This window comes from Penicillium soppii, assembly GCF_028829465.1.
Source record: "Penicillium soppii strain IBT 18220 chromosome Unknown utg000007l, whole genome shotgun sequence".
Lineage (NCBI taxonomy): Eukaryota > Fungi > Ascomycota > Eurotiomycetes > Eurotiales > Aspergillaceae > Penicillium > Penicillium soppii.
Window position 1 is genome coordinate 1461648 of NW_026643237.1, and position 16847 is coordinate 1478494.

Genomic DNA, 16847 nt, shown 5'->3' on the forward strand with positions numbered 1-16847 from the left:
TGATTAGCTTAATCCCGTTCATTTTAATCCCTTAGACCAATATAATTGTGTCGAATGAGTCGAATGCTCTAAATGTCGACGCGAAGTGCAATGGGAACGGCACCTTCGGTTCTCCTAAGTCCGAGTTAACCAATCACAGCCAGGAACGGCACCATCAGTTCCCACAAGTAGTACTCCGTACGTTGTATACAATCTAACAAGCCATCAAGGGAAGAACAGTATTTATATCCAAGGTATGTCGTCTTGTTTTTCTAATTCTCCTCTATACTTATCTATCTTCATCTCTTCTTTAAGTCTGCAAAATGCCTTTCTATAACACTTACCCAGGCTTCCTCTATCGCCAGTTCTTGGTCTGCCCTTCCAAAGCACCTTCCACTACGTCTCTCCAGGGCAAAGCCGGCATCGTAACGGGCTCCAACACTGGGCTGGGCTATCAAGCTTCCGCCCAGCTGCTTGGGCTCGGATTGTCCCATCTGATCCTGGCCGTCCGCAGCATCTCCAAAGGCGAAGCTGCCCGCAAATCCCTTCTCGCCTCACTCCCAGCTTCGGCCAAAGTTCCAGTAGTCGAGGTTTGGGAGTTAGACCTAGGCAACTATGCCAGTATTACTGCATTTGTGGAACGTCTCAAGAACTCCAGCATTCAAGTCGATTTTGCTCTTCTCAACGCCGGTGTCGCCAACTTCAACTTCACCATCAATCAGCCCACCTTCCACGAGTCAAGTATCCAAATCAATTGGCTCAGCACCGCTCTCCTAACTCTTCTGTTGCTACCCGTGCTCGATCAACAGGCCACCGGAAGCCTTAATCTCCCTCGCCCGGTAATTTCCATCGTGGGCAGTGAGACAGCCGCCTGGGCCAAATTCTCCGAGGCCCAGGTTTCTACCAAGGAAGGGACTCCACTCATCAAGGTGTTAGATGACAAGAGTCACTTTGATATGGGCGATCGATACTATACATCTAAGCTGCTTTACCAGTTGTTCTTCCTCGAGTTATTCGGTCACCGATCCAATGCCAAGCGCTCCACAGGCGCCATTCTCAACTTGGTCAACCCTGGTTTCTGCTATGGCTCTGAGCTGCATCGCACGGCCGAAGGAGCATTTGGAAAGGTCCTTGGTGGTATGAAGAGAGTCATAGGTCGCTCTGTTTCTATGGGCGCCCGTACTTTGGTTCATTCGTCCGTGTTGGCTGGTGAGCCTTCCAATGGCAAGTATCTGAGTGACAACAGGCCGGCTTCTTTTGCTGGATATGGAGATAGTGGCCCTGGTAGAGTCACACAGGTTCAGGTCTGGAAGGAGACATTGTCTGAATTGGGCTTGGTGGTGGACATTGATAAGCTGTTGGCGCAGATTTGATTGATTCTTGTGATGGTTCTTCTCTGTGTTTATTTTTGGTTATTCTTCAATTGTGCGCTGATCGTGTTAAATACCTCTTAATTTGGGTTTCTACTTAGCTACACATGTAGTCTCTTATGTATGTTGAATTTCTGTTGAATTTCTGAACGAGAAATAATATGTATACCTAAGATCCTCCACGACTCAGCATGCTGACTAACAATCTCCAAATCCTCTAGACTGTCTACGTCCTAGCATCGTGATTCACTGTTACCTGGACATGTGCTTTGAAAAGTGCACTTCTGACTGGTATCAGTTAAATGACAGCCTCAAAAAGTAATATGATCGATGGCAATTCTCTGTCGGCCTCCACCTCAGTGGAGACAATCACCCAGCTACTACACTACCTCCCTACTTATCGGGTACTGATCTGCCTACGTTGCAACTACGCCATCCAGCCTGGTGCAGTCGCTCGCCATCTTAAGGAAATCCACCAACTTCATCGTATACCTCGACGCGCTTATGTGGACTATGCTTCCAGATTCGAACTGGCCCAACCTACTGATGTCGTTTTGCCTGATGAAACCCAGTTCCCAGTTTCTTTACTGCCTATCGAAAACGGGCTAGCCTGTTCCGGCTGCGCTCATCTCTGTATGACGACGAAGCGCATGAAGCAGCACTTGATGACTGTTCATCGCATCTCTGCCTCGGAAAAAGGAAGCTTCTGGAACCCAGTGCCGTTGCAGACGTTTTTCCGGGGAAATGCTTTACGCTACTTTACTAACCCCGCGTTCTTGGTTTCATCGCCATCTGACACTTCCGATGGGCTGACGAATACAGTAAGTGGAAATTATGGCTATTAGCCATCAGCCTTGCTGATATCTCTGCAGACTGCAACAACGCCGGCTTCAAGTACAGATGCCGGAGTCTCGAGTCCTTGTCGAACGTTGATCACTACCGATGCAGGCTTACTTGATTATTATCGACACTACACCTATAAGACCCTCTCATGTGGCCCTGAGACAGACGATGCCTTCCGAGTCATTCTCCCACAGCTAGCCACCCAATTTCCCTTCTTACTTCACGGCATCTTATCCTGCTCTTCCCTTCACCTCGCTTCTATTGACCCTTCCAATCGAGAGCATTATACCATCCAATCAATCCGACACCAAGACCAAGCAATTCCCGCATTCCGAAGGGCAACCATGCATGTGGACAGCAATAACAGCCAAGCAGTGCTGGCCTTCGCATTTTTCCTCGTGGTCTTCGCTATAGGCTCCGAATCAAATGACCAACCATTGTTTCTAAGCAACCAAAAGATTCAAAAAGCCATGCCATCCCTGGAATGGATTGACATCCTCCGTAACGGCTGCTCCATGCTGTGCCCCGTGTGGACAGAACTCACCACTAGTCCATTGGCACCCTTTACTTCGATTTGGCGAGATGATCTCGGCATTACTGTCGATTCTAATGATCCGCTACTAATTACATTAATCTCTGCTCTTCTAGACCATGAATCGCAGTCCGCTGACTACTTCATATATCGCGACTCCGCGGTCAAGTTGACACAGGCCTTTGCGTTTATTGAGCGTTGCGGGCCCACTTCGACTATCTGGAATGTTCTCAATGCATGGCCCATGCGTGTTATGCCTGAATATCTGGTCTTACTGAAACAAAACAATCCGGGCGCTTTGTTACTGCTATCCTACTATGCTGTTCTTCTGCAGCCATTCGAGTCAGAATGGTTTCTTAAAGACCGAGTGATGAAGTTAATAAATGAGATCGCGCGACGGTTAGAAGGGAGTTGTTCGCCACAGATCTGGGAGGTGTTTTTGATGATGCAGCAGGAATATTTTCCTACTGATTCTATTAACATTCAATGACTTTGCCTTTTACAAGATTCGCATCCATGATACATATCGTTCTAGCTCATCAGAATCCAAAATCTCCTCTCGATAGGCTTGATAACCTCGCCCGCGCTGATATATACTGTATATTATTCTAAGATGGCAGGGAATCACAGCTGAAATGAAATACATAAATGTCTAAGTTATTAATAGCAACGCCTCCAAATGCGCCGAATCATGAAATCGAAACCTGAGCGGGTACCTAGGGCCGATTGAGCTGCTCTCGGCGGTAGAACAAGAGGAAACCAAAGCTACAATCACAATTAGTACAAGACGATAAGACAAGAGAGAAAGGATAATCACTAACCTGGCCAATAGCTGGAAGAAAAGGGCAATCCAGAACCACGCATTCGCAACTGCATCCAGCGACGAGCCCACGGCTGGAGAGATACCTGCTGGACCGACCTTGTTTGGCGCGAATCCACGAGCGCAGATCGTGGCGATAGATCCAAGAGACTGCGCAGCCAACAGGACAAAGCAGACGTGGACTCTTGTCAAGGTCTGCAGAAGAATCATTCCCAGACCAACTTGCTGGATTTCATCGAGGACACCGAGCCATAGCCACAGGCATCGGGACGCAAGCGCACCGGAGGTCAGACCTCCCGCCCATGGCAGATAGTAGCCGATATTGGATGTTCCCCACCACGTTTGCGCCCAGCGTGGTGCGCCGATGCTCAGGCCGAAAACGGGAAGAATCCAACTGTGCTCCTTGGATAGGTAGCGGAAGAGGATCATAATGGCGACCCAGAGAACGACAAAGAAGAAGATGACCAGGAGTGCAACTTCCCATGCTTTGGCGTGTTGCGAGGACCAGAGGAATGACCAGTTTCGGCCAAAGGCCGCGGAAAGGAACCAGTTCTGAATGATGACCATGAAGAAAAACCAGAGGACAATGCGGCGTCGGAAGAGAGATGTGTAGAAGAAGAGAATCTTTCCAGGTGATTGGCGGTAATACTTCGGCAAGCCGAGTGCAAGGAGTACACCGATGATGAAACACACCGCGGCAATGGGCATCACTACGGCTGTGAGTCTCCATGAGCTCAATGCAGCTGTGGAAATGCCTCCAACTTCTACTTCAGTGACTCTGGAACTCCAGTACCACAGGGCAACAGTATACAACTGAGAAATTCCCTGGATAAGACTTGCGCGGAACATCCAGTCCTTTACAGGGACAGCACCTTGATCTCCAAAGTTGAGGGCGAAGAACAAGGAACCGCTGGAAGAGGCAGCGGAATAGACACCTGCGGCGACGTTCTGAGCCCACGCTCGACCGAGGTCCGAGAGTGCGAATGGTGAAACACCAATGACGATGAATGCAATGGAGTAGATGAACCAGGGGAGAGTGAGAACTATCACAGACGGGAATCGGTAAAAGAGGAACCACCAAACAATAGAAGAGAGGCAGTAGATGGCCGCAATAACATAGAGCTTGACTGCGGTCTCACCGATCTGGCCAGCCAACAGGGTGATCTGCGCTGAGTTGGTCGCGATGATTTGTCCAAGACCCAAGAATAGAGCATAGACGGGCCAGTTTCCGACGCGCCATCTCATGAAACGCTGAATGGCAATGGGCCTTTTGTATCCTAAACGAGAGAGCCACATATCGATTTCATCTGTGTTGTTCGATTCTGACTGCTCAGAGCCATCGGTGACGAGGCTGTACGGTGTGCTCTCGACAGCCTGATCCAAGCCGGCTCCAGTCACGGGGCGCTCTTTAGGCTGCTTCTTCAGCTGCGCGTCGGTGTACATGTAGAAGAACTTGCGCTCGCTCTTCATCAGATAAGACTCGATACAATAATCTGTGCTGGAGTTTTTCTTGTTGAGATTGGTGAGCAACTTTTCGAAGTTCCGCGTGAAATGACCCATGCTGTCAGTAAAGGTCGGATCGACCTTTTGCAGATGGAACACAGGTGAATCGTGATCATTGACCACAGAAGGCAAGGATAGGACGGAAATATTCTGGTTGTGGGCGAAAGGTCTGGCTTGATCAAAACCGGAGTCACGAGATATCATGGGTGCCCTTCCTGGAGAGGAGTCCCTGGAGATGAACCGCGACGACTCCGAGATTGATGAGGTAGAATCGCCACGGGAGTGATGATTTTCCCTAGCGGACGTGGCGACATCCTGCGATCCAAGAGCCGAGCTGATAGCTGCCATAGCCTCCTCGGGAGAGATGTATCTCTCTGGCGGTGTGGAGAAGCCCTCATCCTCAGCGTCTGTGGTGTCACCCTCGACCGGCTGCTCAGCCATCTGACTGTCGCGCGGCGACTTCTTAACGAGACGCTTTCTGCCCTGGCCTGGCCCAGATCGCCGACCAAGCGATAGCTGACGACCTACCGTGCTGCTTCTGTTGCTGTCAGCCTGCATTTCTTGAGCTTCAGCTGCCTGTAGCTCTAGAAGCGAGGGCTGGATAGCTTGCGATGTTCTCCTTGGTGGCGAGTCCAAAGCCCCCATCATTGTGGAATCACGCAGGCCCTGCGTCTCCCAGTAAATCTGGGACTCTCGTGCGGGGCCGGCCACAGTGAGTTGATTTTTCTGGTGATGGATGTCGATAGCTGTCCGTTGCAACACTTCTAGCTTCTGAACCCACTCAAGAACGGGGAATCGCTGCTTAGCAGAGTTTGCACGCATCTCCGCTCGTGTCTCGGGTGATGATTCCAGAGCGGATTTGATGGCGGTCCTAAGCTGGTGTAGCAGATGGCGGGCAGAGTCCGACTCCACAGTATACCACCAACCAGGCATTTGGCCTAGACCACCAATGCGAGAACCAATTCCGAGAGCGCCCTTGCGGCCGAACTCAACGGCGATCAATCCGAAGGGTTCGTCTCGAGATGGGATCAAGGCGAAGTCCGCACCGGAAAACACAAAGGGGGGAAGGATCGTGAACTCTGGCTTTGAAAACACACGGCCCGGGAACATTTGCATGATGCGCTCCAACTTGATAGCAGCCAGTTTGCCGTACAGATCGATGATAGGACCGATACAAATCAGTTGCACTTGAGGTCTGGCAGACAGGACTGCTGGCATAACATCCGCAATCAAGTCGACACCCTTCTGTTTTGACCATCTACCCACGAAGACCAGTAGGTCAGCGTTGGGGTCCTCGTTCAAGCCGGCCCATTTCTGTGCCTGGAGCTTGTCATTAGCCGACTCATCGACAGACTGAACTGTGACTTGGACGTTCGGGTCTTTCTTCAAGGCGCCTGTGTCTGATGGATCCGGGTTGGGGAGACTACCAATCTTTCCAAGACTCCAAAAGATGGGATAACGGGCCCATGAGCGCTTTCCATACTTCTCGGACACACCAACCGCGCCGAAGCCCCGCTGGTGGAATCGCAAATAGCTAGCACCGGTGTGAAGCAGATTAAACACATTGCCAAATTGACAATATTTGGTGGCTATTTCAATGGGTAAATTGAAAACAGAGCAGACTTCCTTCTTCTCTTGCTGGGTTCGTAGTGCCCAAAGGCCTTGGAACTCGGCATTGTGCAACGACAGACAAACCGGGATGGTACGTGACGGCAGGAGGTAGAGTGGCGCCACGCAACCGTGGAAATCGTTGATGTGGTAGAGATCAATCGAGGGCGTTCGCTTGATTGCCTCTGCGATACACTGGTTCCAGGCTGAATAATAGATCGCACTGTCAAGATCGTCCATACGTGGGGGATAAGGCTCGGCCTTGGTCTGGTGGCGGAAAACGGGAGCATCAAGCAGAACGTAGGTGATGTTGTCCACAACGTGGTACTGCACCTTCACCGAGTAAGGGTTATCGAGGATCGTCACCACAAAAGGTTCCGCAGGCGTATCCACGGGGTAATCGATATCACCGACACACGGCACCACCCAGATAAGGTTCTGATGCTTCAAGTTCTGGGACATGAGCTGCGCCATTACTCCCAGACCACCAATCTTGACTTTAACCTGCCAATCTTGGATGTCATACTCCATAGTGGCGATCAATACGGTGCGCCGTTGGTCACTCGCACCCGCGGCAACAATGCTAGTTGGCGCAGCCTGCTCCGCCATCGGGATATCCGATTCATTGTCTCTGGCGACACTTCCTTTGATTTTGCGCCACAGTGCTACCGGCAGTGTATCAGCCTTGACGACATTACCATCCTTGTTGAGCTTGACACGGTAGAAGTTCCGGATGAAGATGAAGACACCGGCCGAGCCCATGAGAATCGGAACAATCCAGAATAGAATGAAGAGAGCCAACTGGGCCCATCCATTTCCGACGGGGATCAGCTGGTATCTCAGGTTGCCATCATTGAGGGAGATGGTCCAGCCAAGATGGGGAAATGGCGGAATGCCGGTGATGTTGATTACGTTCGATGCGAAATAGGAGGGAGGAAGCTTTTGCACCGAAGATGAGTTGCCGACGTCGCCGTAAACCTCGGTAACATCAGGAACGCCCTGGTCATCCTCGCCCCAAACACTCAGTTGGCCAACAGCTGGCCATTCGTAGACAAAGTCGTAGTTCCAGCGAGACGTTTTAGCGTCGTACTTCATCTTGCTATTCAAGCCTGCGTCATAGCCATATTGGTTGTATGGACCATTAAACCACAGATGTGGGAATCTTCGAACGGCATTCTCTTCCCACGCATAATCGCCTTCTTGGATGTAATCGCTGCTTCCAGTAAGCCTTGAGAAGTACTGTACGCGGATATGAGTTCCGCTCCACTTCTGCTTGTCTGTTCCGGTCCAAGTCGGGATGGTGACTGTTGTGTTGCCACCTTCATACGTCGTCCAGTTGGTCCAGCTCCGGCCGAAATCAGTCGAGTATCGGAACTTGTCAGCGCCGGCGGCGTTATGCTGAACATAAAAGCTATCGGAGGACTTGTGGACCAGGCTGGTAGAGTAATTGGCAAGCGGAGAAATCAGGGGGTTGTCATAGGCACCGAGGCGGAGTAAGAATTTGTCTGTCGCGTTTGTGTAAACTCCAGACGAGGAAACATTCTTGACGGTCAGTTGGTGAATTCCATGATGGACATTGCTCAGGTTGGCAGACCATGTCCAAACAGTCGGGATTTCTCCCACAAGATTATGGCTCGTGGTCCTAGGCTTGATTTTGGTGCATTTAACGCTAGATGTATCAAGCTTAGCGGTGATGGATTTCTCCGTTGTGGAATTCAAGACGATTGACTTTGTGATGCTGTCACAGTCCATCTCTGTGGAATAACCAAGCTGAATTGGCATGGTTTCACCCGTGTCTTCAGATGACAGCAATCGAGCATCGTGTCCAGGGTAGAAGTCAGTGACGGTAGGGCCAGGCTCCACAAAGTATTTGCTCTCCACATAGGACCGGTACTCCCATGGAAGCAACTCCATTTTACGGACACATCCGTAGGTAGTGCCGGATTCTTGGTCGGCGGGACCATCTTCCAGAGTGAGTTCATCATAAGGATAGAAAAGATTCCTCAGTTTTGTCCCTGAGTCAAATGGAGCCAACAAGGAGGTGTTCTTATCACTGCAATTTCCGCCGTAGGTTTCGGTTGAGTTTCCATTCTGATACACAAGCCATAGAGTCTCATTGCCCAGGATTGCGTCAGTTTGTACTCCGGGGAAATAACTTCGCAAAACCGACCAAAGGCCAGTGACCGTGGGGGTGGTGGAAGAACCAGGGAGATAGATATCTTTCGTGAGTTGAGAGATTGTTTGAAGAAACAGTCCATCCTGGGCGACTGGGTAATGAGCTCGGATCTCGAACATACGCTTCATGATGTTGCGAAGTGGGTGGGCGGGATTCCGCTGGTCGTACGTGACAGTGATATCGTTACATCCATGACGGCCCTTCTCGATGGGGAAATCGTAGAACTTGGAGGTGTTCAGATTGAAGCAGCCTTGTGTCCACCACGCGGTCTGGTAGGTCATAGGCTGCCGACCAAACATGTAGTTTGATGCAGTAGCGTCAAACACGTACATTGCCTGCTCTTCTCCCCACAAGATGAGAGGAACACCAGGAAGTTCCAGCGAGATAATGTACAGACCTAGAAGGTATTTATCTGTGCCATTCTGTACCGCTGGCCAACGGAAGTTATCTTGGTTCGAGACACCATACATATGTCTGGGATCCAACTCTCCTGTGAAGGCATTGAGGAAATCGTTGGTAATAAGCATCTCATTCCAAGCCTCAATGAAATCGGTAGGCAAGTCAAAGCCAGCAACCAAGTTACCGTCCATACCCAGAAAACGGGTCATCGAACGATAGATTGTATAGTGAAAAGCGGAGGCGTCCAGCGCTTGCAGCCCATCATCTCTGAGGAAAGCCCCTTCCGAACTGTTGGTAAGCTTGACTGCCGCACCTGCAGAGGCCGCGCGCTGATCTGGCTGGCGACCGCGACCGAGATAAAGACTACCGAAGCTATCTCCAGACGTGATCTCGCCGGGAAGGAAGAAATTGTTCTTGCCGAGCTTCTTCGCACACTCGCGATAGATCGCAGTCATTTCACTCAGAGGCTCGAGTGTCGATTGCACACTCTTATCAAAGCGAAAACCGTCGACATCCAGACTCGCGATCTGAAGACAGGTGTGTTGGGTGATGACATCGCGGACGGGCTTGTGCCATTCACGCAGGCGATCCTGCACGGAGGCGAACTTCGTAAGCTGGCGCTGCCAGTCGGGGAAATTACCAAACGCCTCGAGCTCTCCATACTGATCGAAGTCACTGTTGTAGCAACCCTTCAAGTCTTGAACGCCATTGGTCGTCAAAGGGTAGCCAGTTTCATCCCAGAATTTGGGATAGTTGCAGGTTTCGTTATACTCGTTTCCGAAACTGAAATCGGCATATTCTCTATCCGTGACCCATTGGACTTCATATTCGTGGGCTCTAAAATCGGCTGAGTCGTTCAGATGGCCTTTGAAACCGATCAGGTTGCTCATGCTGTGGATTTGAAATCAGTTATGAACGCTCCAGGAGCTTCAGCATCGACTCACGTTGAAAGTGTGTTATCCATCAACACATACATGTCCCGTTTGTGGATCTCCTCGATGGTCCGTCTCCAATCCTCAAGTGTACCGTAATGCATGTCGAGGAGAGTGGTATCGACCGGTGAGTAGCCATCGTAGGCCCAGGGCAAGTTCATCAGATACGTTCCGGCGAAATAGATGACCTATTTGAATCAGCAGTGGAACTATTTTGAAGCCGGGTAGACCAACCTTGAATCCCATACCCTGAATGTAATCCAGGGTATCTATCAAGCCATCCAGATCACCACCATGACGCATCTGATTGGAGTTGACTACATGCTCAAATGTAGTCCCGTTAATATCGTCATTTGTAGGGTCACCGTTGGATATGCGATCCAAGAAAATTGTATAGGTAGGCATGCGCCAGTTATCTGGCGAAGGATGATATTCATGGTCCGGCCATGCTCCCCAATAATCTATTGGGGAGTTGGCAGATTTGTTCTCGTTTAAATTATAATCGGCGAGTGACTCTTGGTAGGGCCAAGCAAAGGTGTAGACGCTCAAAAACGAAAGGACGAGGAGTGCTGAACGCTGCATTTCCGAATATATAATACTGTATCTGTATCCAGCAGGAATCTGCTGTCGGAAGATTGCGCGACACCGGAACGACTCAGGAACGAATGGAATGAAATTTTGATCAAAGCGAGAGTGAGTTGAGTGAAAGAACAAAGTAACTGAAACACGCTTCTAAAAGATTTTTACACAGAATTTACAAGAGAAAATTCTCAGAATACCCAGCATACGGCAAATTTACTATGGAGAACAGGTCCCTTATCGGGCCGAACGGATGGATGATTATAGTGCCATGCATTTAATGATCCACTCGGTTAGAATTCTATCGCATCCACTTACTTTTCACTGGCCCTGGCTGGCTGCGTTTTAGGTCGGTGTCTCAGACAAATCCTCAGGATTCCAACAGTACAATACCAATGTTCAACAGATAATTGTTAAGCCTAACTTCATGAAAGTTGCTTGTGTTAATTATGACGTAAAATGCTGAACATATAAGCACTCTCCTACTGTTGTACATTGTATCTATTCTAAAAGGTTTATTGAACTTAGGGCAATACATTCAGTAAGACATGCAGCACGATCCTACCGGTGTGACGGGGGCACATAGTGAAAGGTATTTTGATGGAATTATTTCTGAGGTCAAAGCACAATCTTGACTCTTAGACTGCATGCAAGCTATGAACTAATAAGCTTATCAGTAATCGGTTCAAATTTGGCGTATACCAAGTGAAAAACTTATGCTACACTAAAAATAATTGAATAGATATTGAGTGACAGTGCCCACTATCTGAGAGTTTTCTCTCTCTCTCTCTCTCCAACATAATCCACAAGTCTGGGTGTTTTATCCTGATATTTCTAACATGTCGATAAAACCCTAGGATGTTTTGTGTTCCGATCCAATAGATTTTTTTTTCGAGTCCAAAACGGGTACCGGATACCCACTTGACGTCAGAACAGAAGTTTCAAACCTCACTTTTAGAACGTTTCGATGCGAGTTAGGGCAAAATTAATTACCCGTTCAACCAGCCTGGCAGCCTGGAATTTCCCAACGTCCTGCTGGTATATCCTGCTGCCATATTCTGTCTACCTCGGATTTGCTAACCCCGAACTTGCCTCACCGATTTAATCCCTTACTCCAATTCAAGCTAATCTGATCTCTCATATCTTTGAGCGCGTATACACTACAGAATACGTATGCACCTAATAATAGTCGCCGCTCTACCTCGTACAACACTAGCTGCAACCCGGGTAGAAACCATGACAGGCCGATAATTGTGCTAATTCAATGAAAGTTTGTCGCGTAGCATAACTTCCAATCATGGGTAGCGATAGTGTCTTTTTGTTTTAGCGCCCAGCATAAGCGTCTTTATCATGGCATACGCGGCTTAGACTTTTGCGCCAGATGCATCACTTCAATGTCGTAGGTGCATTCTTATGGACATACAAACAGTGTGGCTGAAGCTTGTTTTCCATGCTAGTCTGCATCGTGGCGATAATAGGCGAAGGCAACATCCCACAATCCCCATTGGGAATGCGGATACACTGATAAGGATAGATTGGGGATATATTTAGTCGGGCTAAATATAGGCAAACTTGGAGTCAGTGGCTTGTGCGACCCATATGATGGCTGTCTTGTTTTCGAATGCTCCATACAAAGTGGATCGAATCTCGTTTCGTTCAAATCAGAGCGATTTGAATAATATCTTTGATACTCTCACGGCCTGTTCAGAAACATACTAGTACAGATATGATTTAGCTTCGTTCCAGATACGGTATGGTGTGGCCAATGTCTTACTATGCTGGGTGACAAAGCTTCAACACTTCTATCTACTTTTTCCCAACATATCCTACTGCCTTACGGAGTACTTCCTCGTGCTTTGTCTATTTGCAGACCCTACTCTTCGAAATCACGGGATTTAAAAGATATATCGCCATATATTCGGAATATAAACACGGCCCTTCTTCGTCCCTTCTTCATACTGTACCCCCCTAACCTATCACCCCAGCCTCTAAATGGCAAAGAATATTTTGTACTCAACCTTGTATTCAACAGAGTTACATAGCCAAGCATGCTGGACGCTCAATGTGGAACCTCGTAAGAGACTGCAGAATACAGGAAAGTGCAAGCTTATTGAACAATACTTTCATTCGTGTCAAAAGTCTTGGTTATCGTTTACTGACAACTCGCTGTGAGGGGCTAACTAATCTGACATCGACTGCCCAGGTTGGTGGCGTATTACAAATCACGCTGTAAGCCAAATGAAAGGTGAAGTATATTAAAAGTACGAGTTTGCCCAGTCTCAGTCTTTCTAGCCAAGGAATGAGAAGGGTCCAGGTGCACATCAAATACTGGAGGGATATATAGCTCATTCTCAATTATTTCCAAGGTTGCAAAGCGCCACAGCGATAAGAACTGACAAGATGATCACTTCGTCTAGCTTGGCAAATATAAGCAGACAGCAAGGGCGAATGCAATAAATACAATAAATGCGGTAAAGAGATAAAACCCAAAAATTTGACTCAAAAGCAAAATCGATGTACTGTGGTAATTACTCTCTGATCATATCTATCAGGTTTAGAAATGAATTATTGCATCAAAACCATATACAAGAGCCTCTCCGTTCCTTTTGACTATTCATCGGATCCCAACTTCCGCCGAGGAAAATATTCGCCGACCGTCCAATAGCCGACTAGAAACGTCAATCCCCACGCACGCATTTAAGCATGCGCCGTACCTACATCGTAGAACAACATAGTAAACAGCAATGACAGACATCAAAGAACCCCCACAGCCGGAGGAGTGGCACCTGATTGGCCTTCTTTCTTCCTTTCCAGACATAAGCCAAGACAACGAGCGCCGTCATGTGCTACCGGGCTGCAAGACACTTAGTGTTCCGAAGACAGACAAACCGCAGCGAACAAACCGCTTATCAGATCTTGATTATCAGGTGCTCGTGTTCAAGTATAAGGGATTTCTGCACGCCATTGACAATGCATGTTTTGCGCCCCTTTCGGCGGCTATGCGCTTACTTTCTTTAGCAATGCCCTCACTCATCGTTCCCACTGAAACAAGGGAGTGTTTTTGATATCGAGGATTTGGGGACGCCGCATGGCGCTGGTATACGCTGTTTTCGACATGGATGGAAATTCGATCTTTTCACTGGGCAGGGAGATGCCGGTCCCCATAAGCTTAATTTGTGGGATATTGAGCTGCGGGATATTTCATTGGAGGCTGGGGATATATCTGCGACTGCTGATAAAGAGGTATGGGTTAGGAGGCCACCACAGGCTCGGTGATTGGAAATACGGTGGTTAATTTGGAGCGTCATTGGAGGAAAATTACTCTACTATCGATGTCGCAAGCCAGGGAAAGATTTATTAACTATAAAAGACGGGGAATTTTGAATTGCAGCAGACATAAGAGAACATCGCGAAAGTGGGTATATTATGAAGTATCATAATAGATTCTGAAACAAATCCAGACAAGAATGGCGCAAGAAAGGAATAAATAAACCAAAAGAAACTCCCAGGTGTGGGATTGTACTAGATATAGGTATTGCCGAAGGGACTCCTCACTGAGTGTGATCTGAACGGGCTTATACGAAGAACCTAGAAATAGTCAGTAGTGATCATTCGATATCATTGGATAGACACATACCAAGCTGCAATAGCGATGATGAGATACATCATCATTAACAAGACACCCTCGAGCCAGTGGGACTTGCCATCACCAATGAGGTAGTTCACCTGCACAACGAAAGTCAGCATCAACCCATATTAACGCAGGAGCGAGCCTGATGACACACGTACCAAAAGAACAGACATGAAAAGCACAACCACTTGGAAGCCATCGAAGTTCAGAGTCTGCGACAGTTAGTATCATTCACAATGCCATGATAGTATGGAGATCAAACATACCATGGTCTCAACACCAATAATCCAGCCAAGAACGATAATCAAGGGCAGCACAAGCAGCGCAATCTGCATACTCGATCCAACTGCGACACCAATCGCAAGATCCATCTTGTCCTTGCAAGCAACTGTAACGGCAGTAGCGTGCTCAGCAGCATTACCCACGATAGGCAGGAGAATCAATCCAACGAAGGTCTCGCCAATATTGCCAGTAGCAGTCAAAGCATCGATTGAAGAAACCATGAACTCAGCACAAGCAGCAACAAACGCAGTCGAGATTGCCAGGGTAAGCACAGCAGTGAGAACGGACAGCTGCGGCTCCTCAGCCTCATCCTCCTCCTCCATTTGCATGTGGTCATCGCTCTGGCCAACCAACGGGGTGGCAGACATTTTGCCGATCTGCGCGATCCCACGACTAGCGTCGCCTTCATTGACACGGGCGTGGCGGCGCTCGACCTTCTCGCTGGGCCGGTTGTACATTTCCGCGTGGGACTTGAGCTGGAAGAAGAGATAGCAGCCGTAGACAATGAGGAGGAGCACGCTCGTTCCGCGGGATAGAGGGGCGGTTCCGTCACCATTAGAGATATCGGACCACTTGTGGTACGCGGTGGGGATGATCAAGCTGCTGACGGCGAGTGCGAGCATGCTCGCTGCCGTCTGGGCGACTGTCACGTTGAAGTTCTGCTCCACGCGATCGATGCCGCCCAAGAAGAAACACATGCCGAGCACCAGCAGCAGGTTGGACAGAATACTGCCGATCAGAGAGGTTTGCACGATGAGGGTCTTGCGCTGGACAAGGGCGATGATCGCGACGATTAGCTCGACGGCATTGCCGAATGAGGCGTTCAGGAGACCGCCGATTGTTTCGCCGGTGCGGAGGGCGATTTCTTCGGTGGCGAAACTGAGCATTGCGGCCAGGGGAATGATGGCAATGAAGTTGACTACGAAAACCGCGATTGGGTTGGCGTTCACAGCATATAGGGCAATTCCGACAGGCGCGGCGATCAAGAGAATGTTAATCCACGAGTTGAGAAGCGTAGCCTTTAGCTGCGACGTAAGCGTGAATTTGTGCGGCTCAGAAAGCGATTTCGTATCCTCCGTCGCACCAGTATCGCGATGGAACTTGCGAGATAATCTACCCTTCCAACTGGAATCACTAGTCAAAGCATTGTGGCTCGCCATGGAGTGTTCGGTTTGAGAGCGAAGCGTGGTCGGGGAACCCTGCCCATTTGGAGCAAGCTCGGCCGGGAAACTCGAAGAGGCTGCTGGCCCCTCGAGGCCGTGGTTCATCTCCTGTCGTCGCCGGCGATCTTCTGATAGGTCGCCCAAGCTGCGGTTGACACCCCTTTCGAGTTGCAAGGTGTTGGACCGCCGTAGGTTGCGGTTGGGACGGAACTTCTTGAATGGATTGTGCGAGGACGGTTCGCCTTCTCCGTCATACCACGCTTGTTTGCGAGCCTCGGTGCGATATTTGTCTAATGGGATCAGTATGGTTGACGATGTAAGCTCAGATGTCGGACTTACGCATGATGGCGGTATGGTGTTAATCACTAGACAGGAACAGGTTTGTGAGTATATTTGGGCAAGCTATAGTGGATAAAAGGGCAAATAGATATAAATGGCAATGGGCATTGAGAGATAATGCGGCGACAATGAATATCGATATCCAACTGAGCCACGCGCTGTGGCGTGGCTCAGACGTTGAACAGGCTAAGAGACCACGTACTCACAATTATTTTAAGTTAAGTGAGTGTTTTCAGCAGAGTCAAGGGTTTGGTCGTTTATGCCTTAGAACTAAGCGCTCAGCTTCGGTGCTCCTTGAGTAATAGTCACAGTTTGAAGATGAATGGTGGGTGCGCGAAGTCCAAAAGATTGCAACACAAATTCGACACGCGCACAACAATAGATCGGGTTGAGAATAGCGCCGAGGCAAGGGGTAGGCGGGAATCAACAAAGAACTAACGAGCGGCTATTCTCACACTACTGCGAGAAAGAAAGATGCAGACCAGGGAAAACGAGAAATGAAGGGATAGAATTCGTGTATTCCGTAGCAATTTCCAAGATTTGAGGAAATTATTGGCTTTGGAACCAAATTTGCACAGCCACACTAGTCTGGAGCGATCGCGATAGCGTGTTTTATCGGGAGTTGTATGAGCTTGGCATTCGAAAGAGAAAAAAGCAAGCTCCGATCACAAATCGAGTAAGTTAAGGTGAG

General features: G+C 48.9%; 5 protein-coding genes across 5 annotated transcripts; 3 read left to right on the forward strand and 2 right to left on the reverse strand.

Moving 5' to 3' along the window:
- Window positions 1-302: 302 nt before the first annotated feature.
- On the forward strand, window positions 303-1352 carry N7529_009824 (uncharacterized protein; the record flags this gene model as incomplete). The annotated part of the gene is made up of 1 exon (XM_057245351.1): window positions 303-1352. One exon carries the CDS (start codon window positions 303-305, stop codon window positions 1350-1352), a length of 1050 nt encoding a protein of 349 aa, XP_057093614.1.
- Window positions 1353-1672: 320 nt separating this feature from the next.
- On the forward strand, window positions 1673-3214 carry N7529_009825 (transcriptional regulator family TF; the record flags this gene model as incomplete). Its single annotated transcript, XM_057245352.1, has 2 exons — window positions 1673-2170; window positions 2222-3214. 2 exons carry the CDS (start codon window positions 1673-1675, stop codon window positions 3212-3214), a joined length of 1491 nt encoding a protein of 496 aa, XP_057093615.1.
- Window positions 3215-3440: 226 nt separating this feature from the next.
- ags3 (alpha-1,3-glucan synthase Ags3) lies at window positions 3441-10744 on the reverse strand (the record flags this gene model as incomplete). Its single annotated transcript, XM_057245353.1, has 4 exons — window positions 3441-3489; window positions 3546-10121; window positions 10175-10350; window positions 10397-10744. The coding sequence occupies 4 exons, from the start codon at window positions 10742-10744 to the stop codon at window positions 3441-3443; spliced, it is 7149 nt and encodes a 2382-aa protein (XP_057093616.1).
- Window positions 10745-13485: 2741 nt separating this feature from the next.
- Window positions 13486-14017, forward strand: N7529_009827 (Rieske (2Fe-2S) protein; the record flags this gene model as incomplete). Its single annotated transcript, XM_057245354.1, has 2 exons — window positions 13486-13717; window positions 13794-14017. The coding sequence occupies 2 exons, from the start codon at window positions 13486-13488 to the stop codon at window positions 14015-14017; spliced, it is 456 nt and encodes a 151-aa protein (XP_057093617.1).
- A 299-nt stretch (window positions 14018-14316) lies between these two features.
- N7529_009828 (hydrogen/calcium exchanger domain-containing protein) lies at window positions 14317-16160 on the reverse strand (the record flags this gene model as incomplete). Its single annotated transcript, XM_057245355.1, has 5 exons — window positions 14317-14329; window positions 14379-14467; window positions 14531-14584; window positions 14639-16107; window positions 16157-16160. The coding sequence occupies 5 exons, from the start codon at window positions 16158-16160 to the stop codon at window positions 14317-14319; spliced, it is 1629 nt and encodes a 542-aa protein (XP_057093618.1).
- Between the last annotated feature and the right edge of the window lie 687 nt (window positions 16161-16847).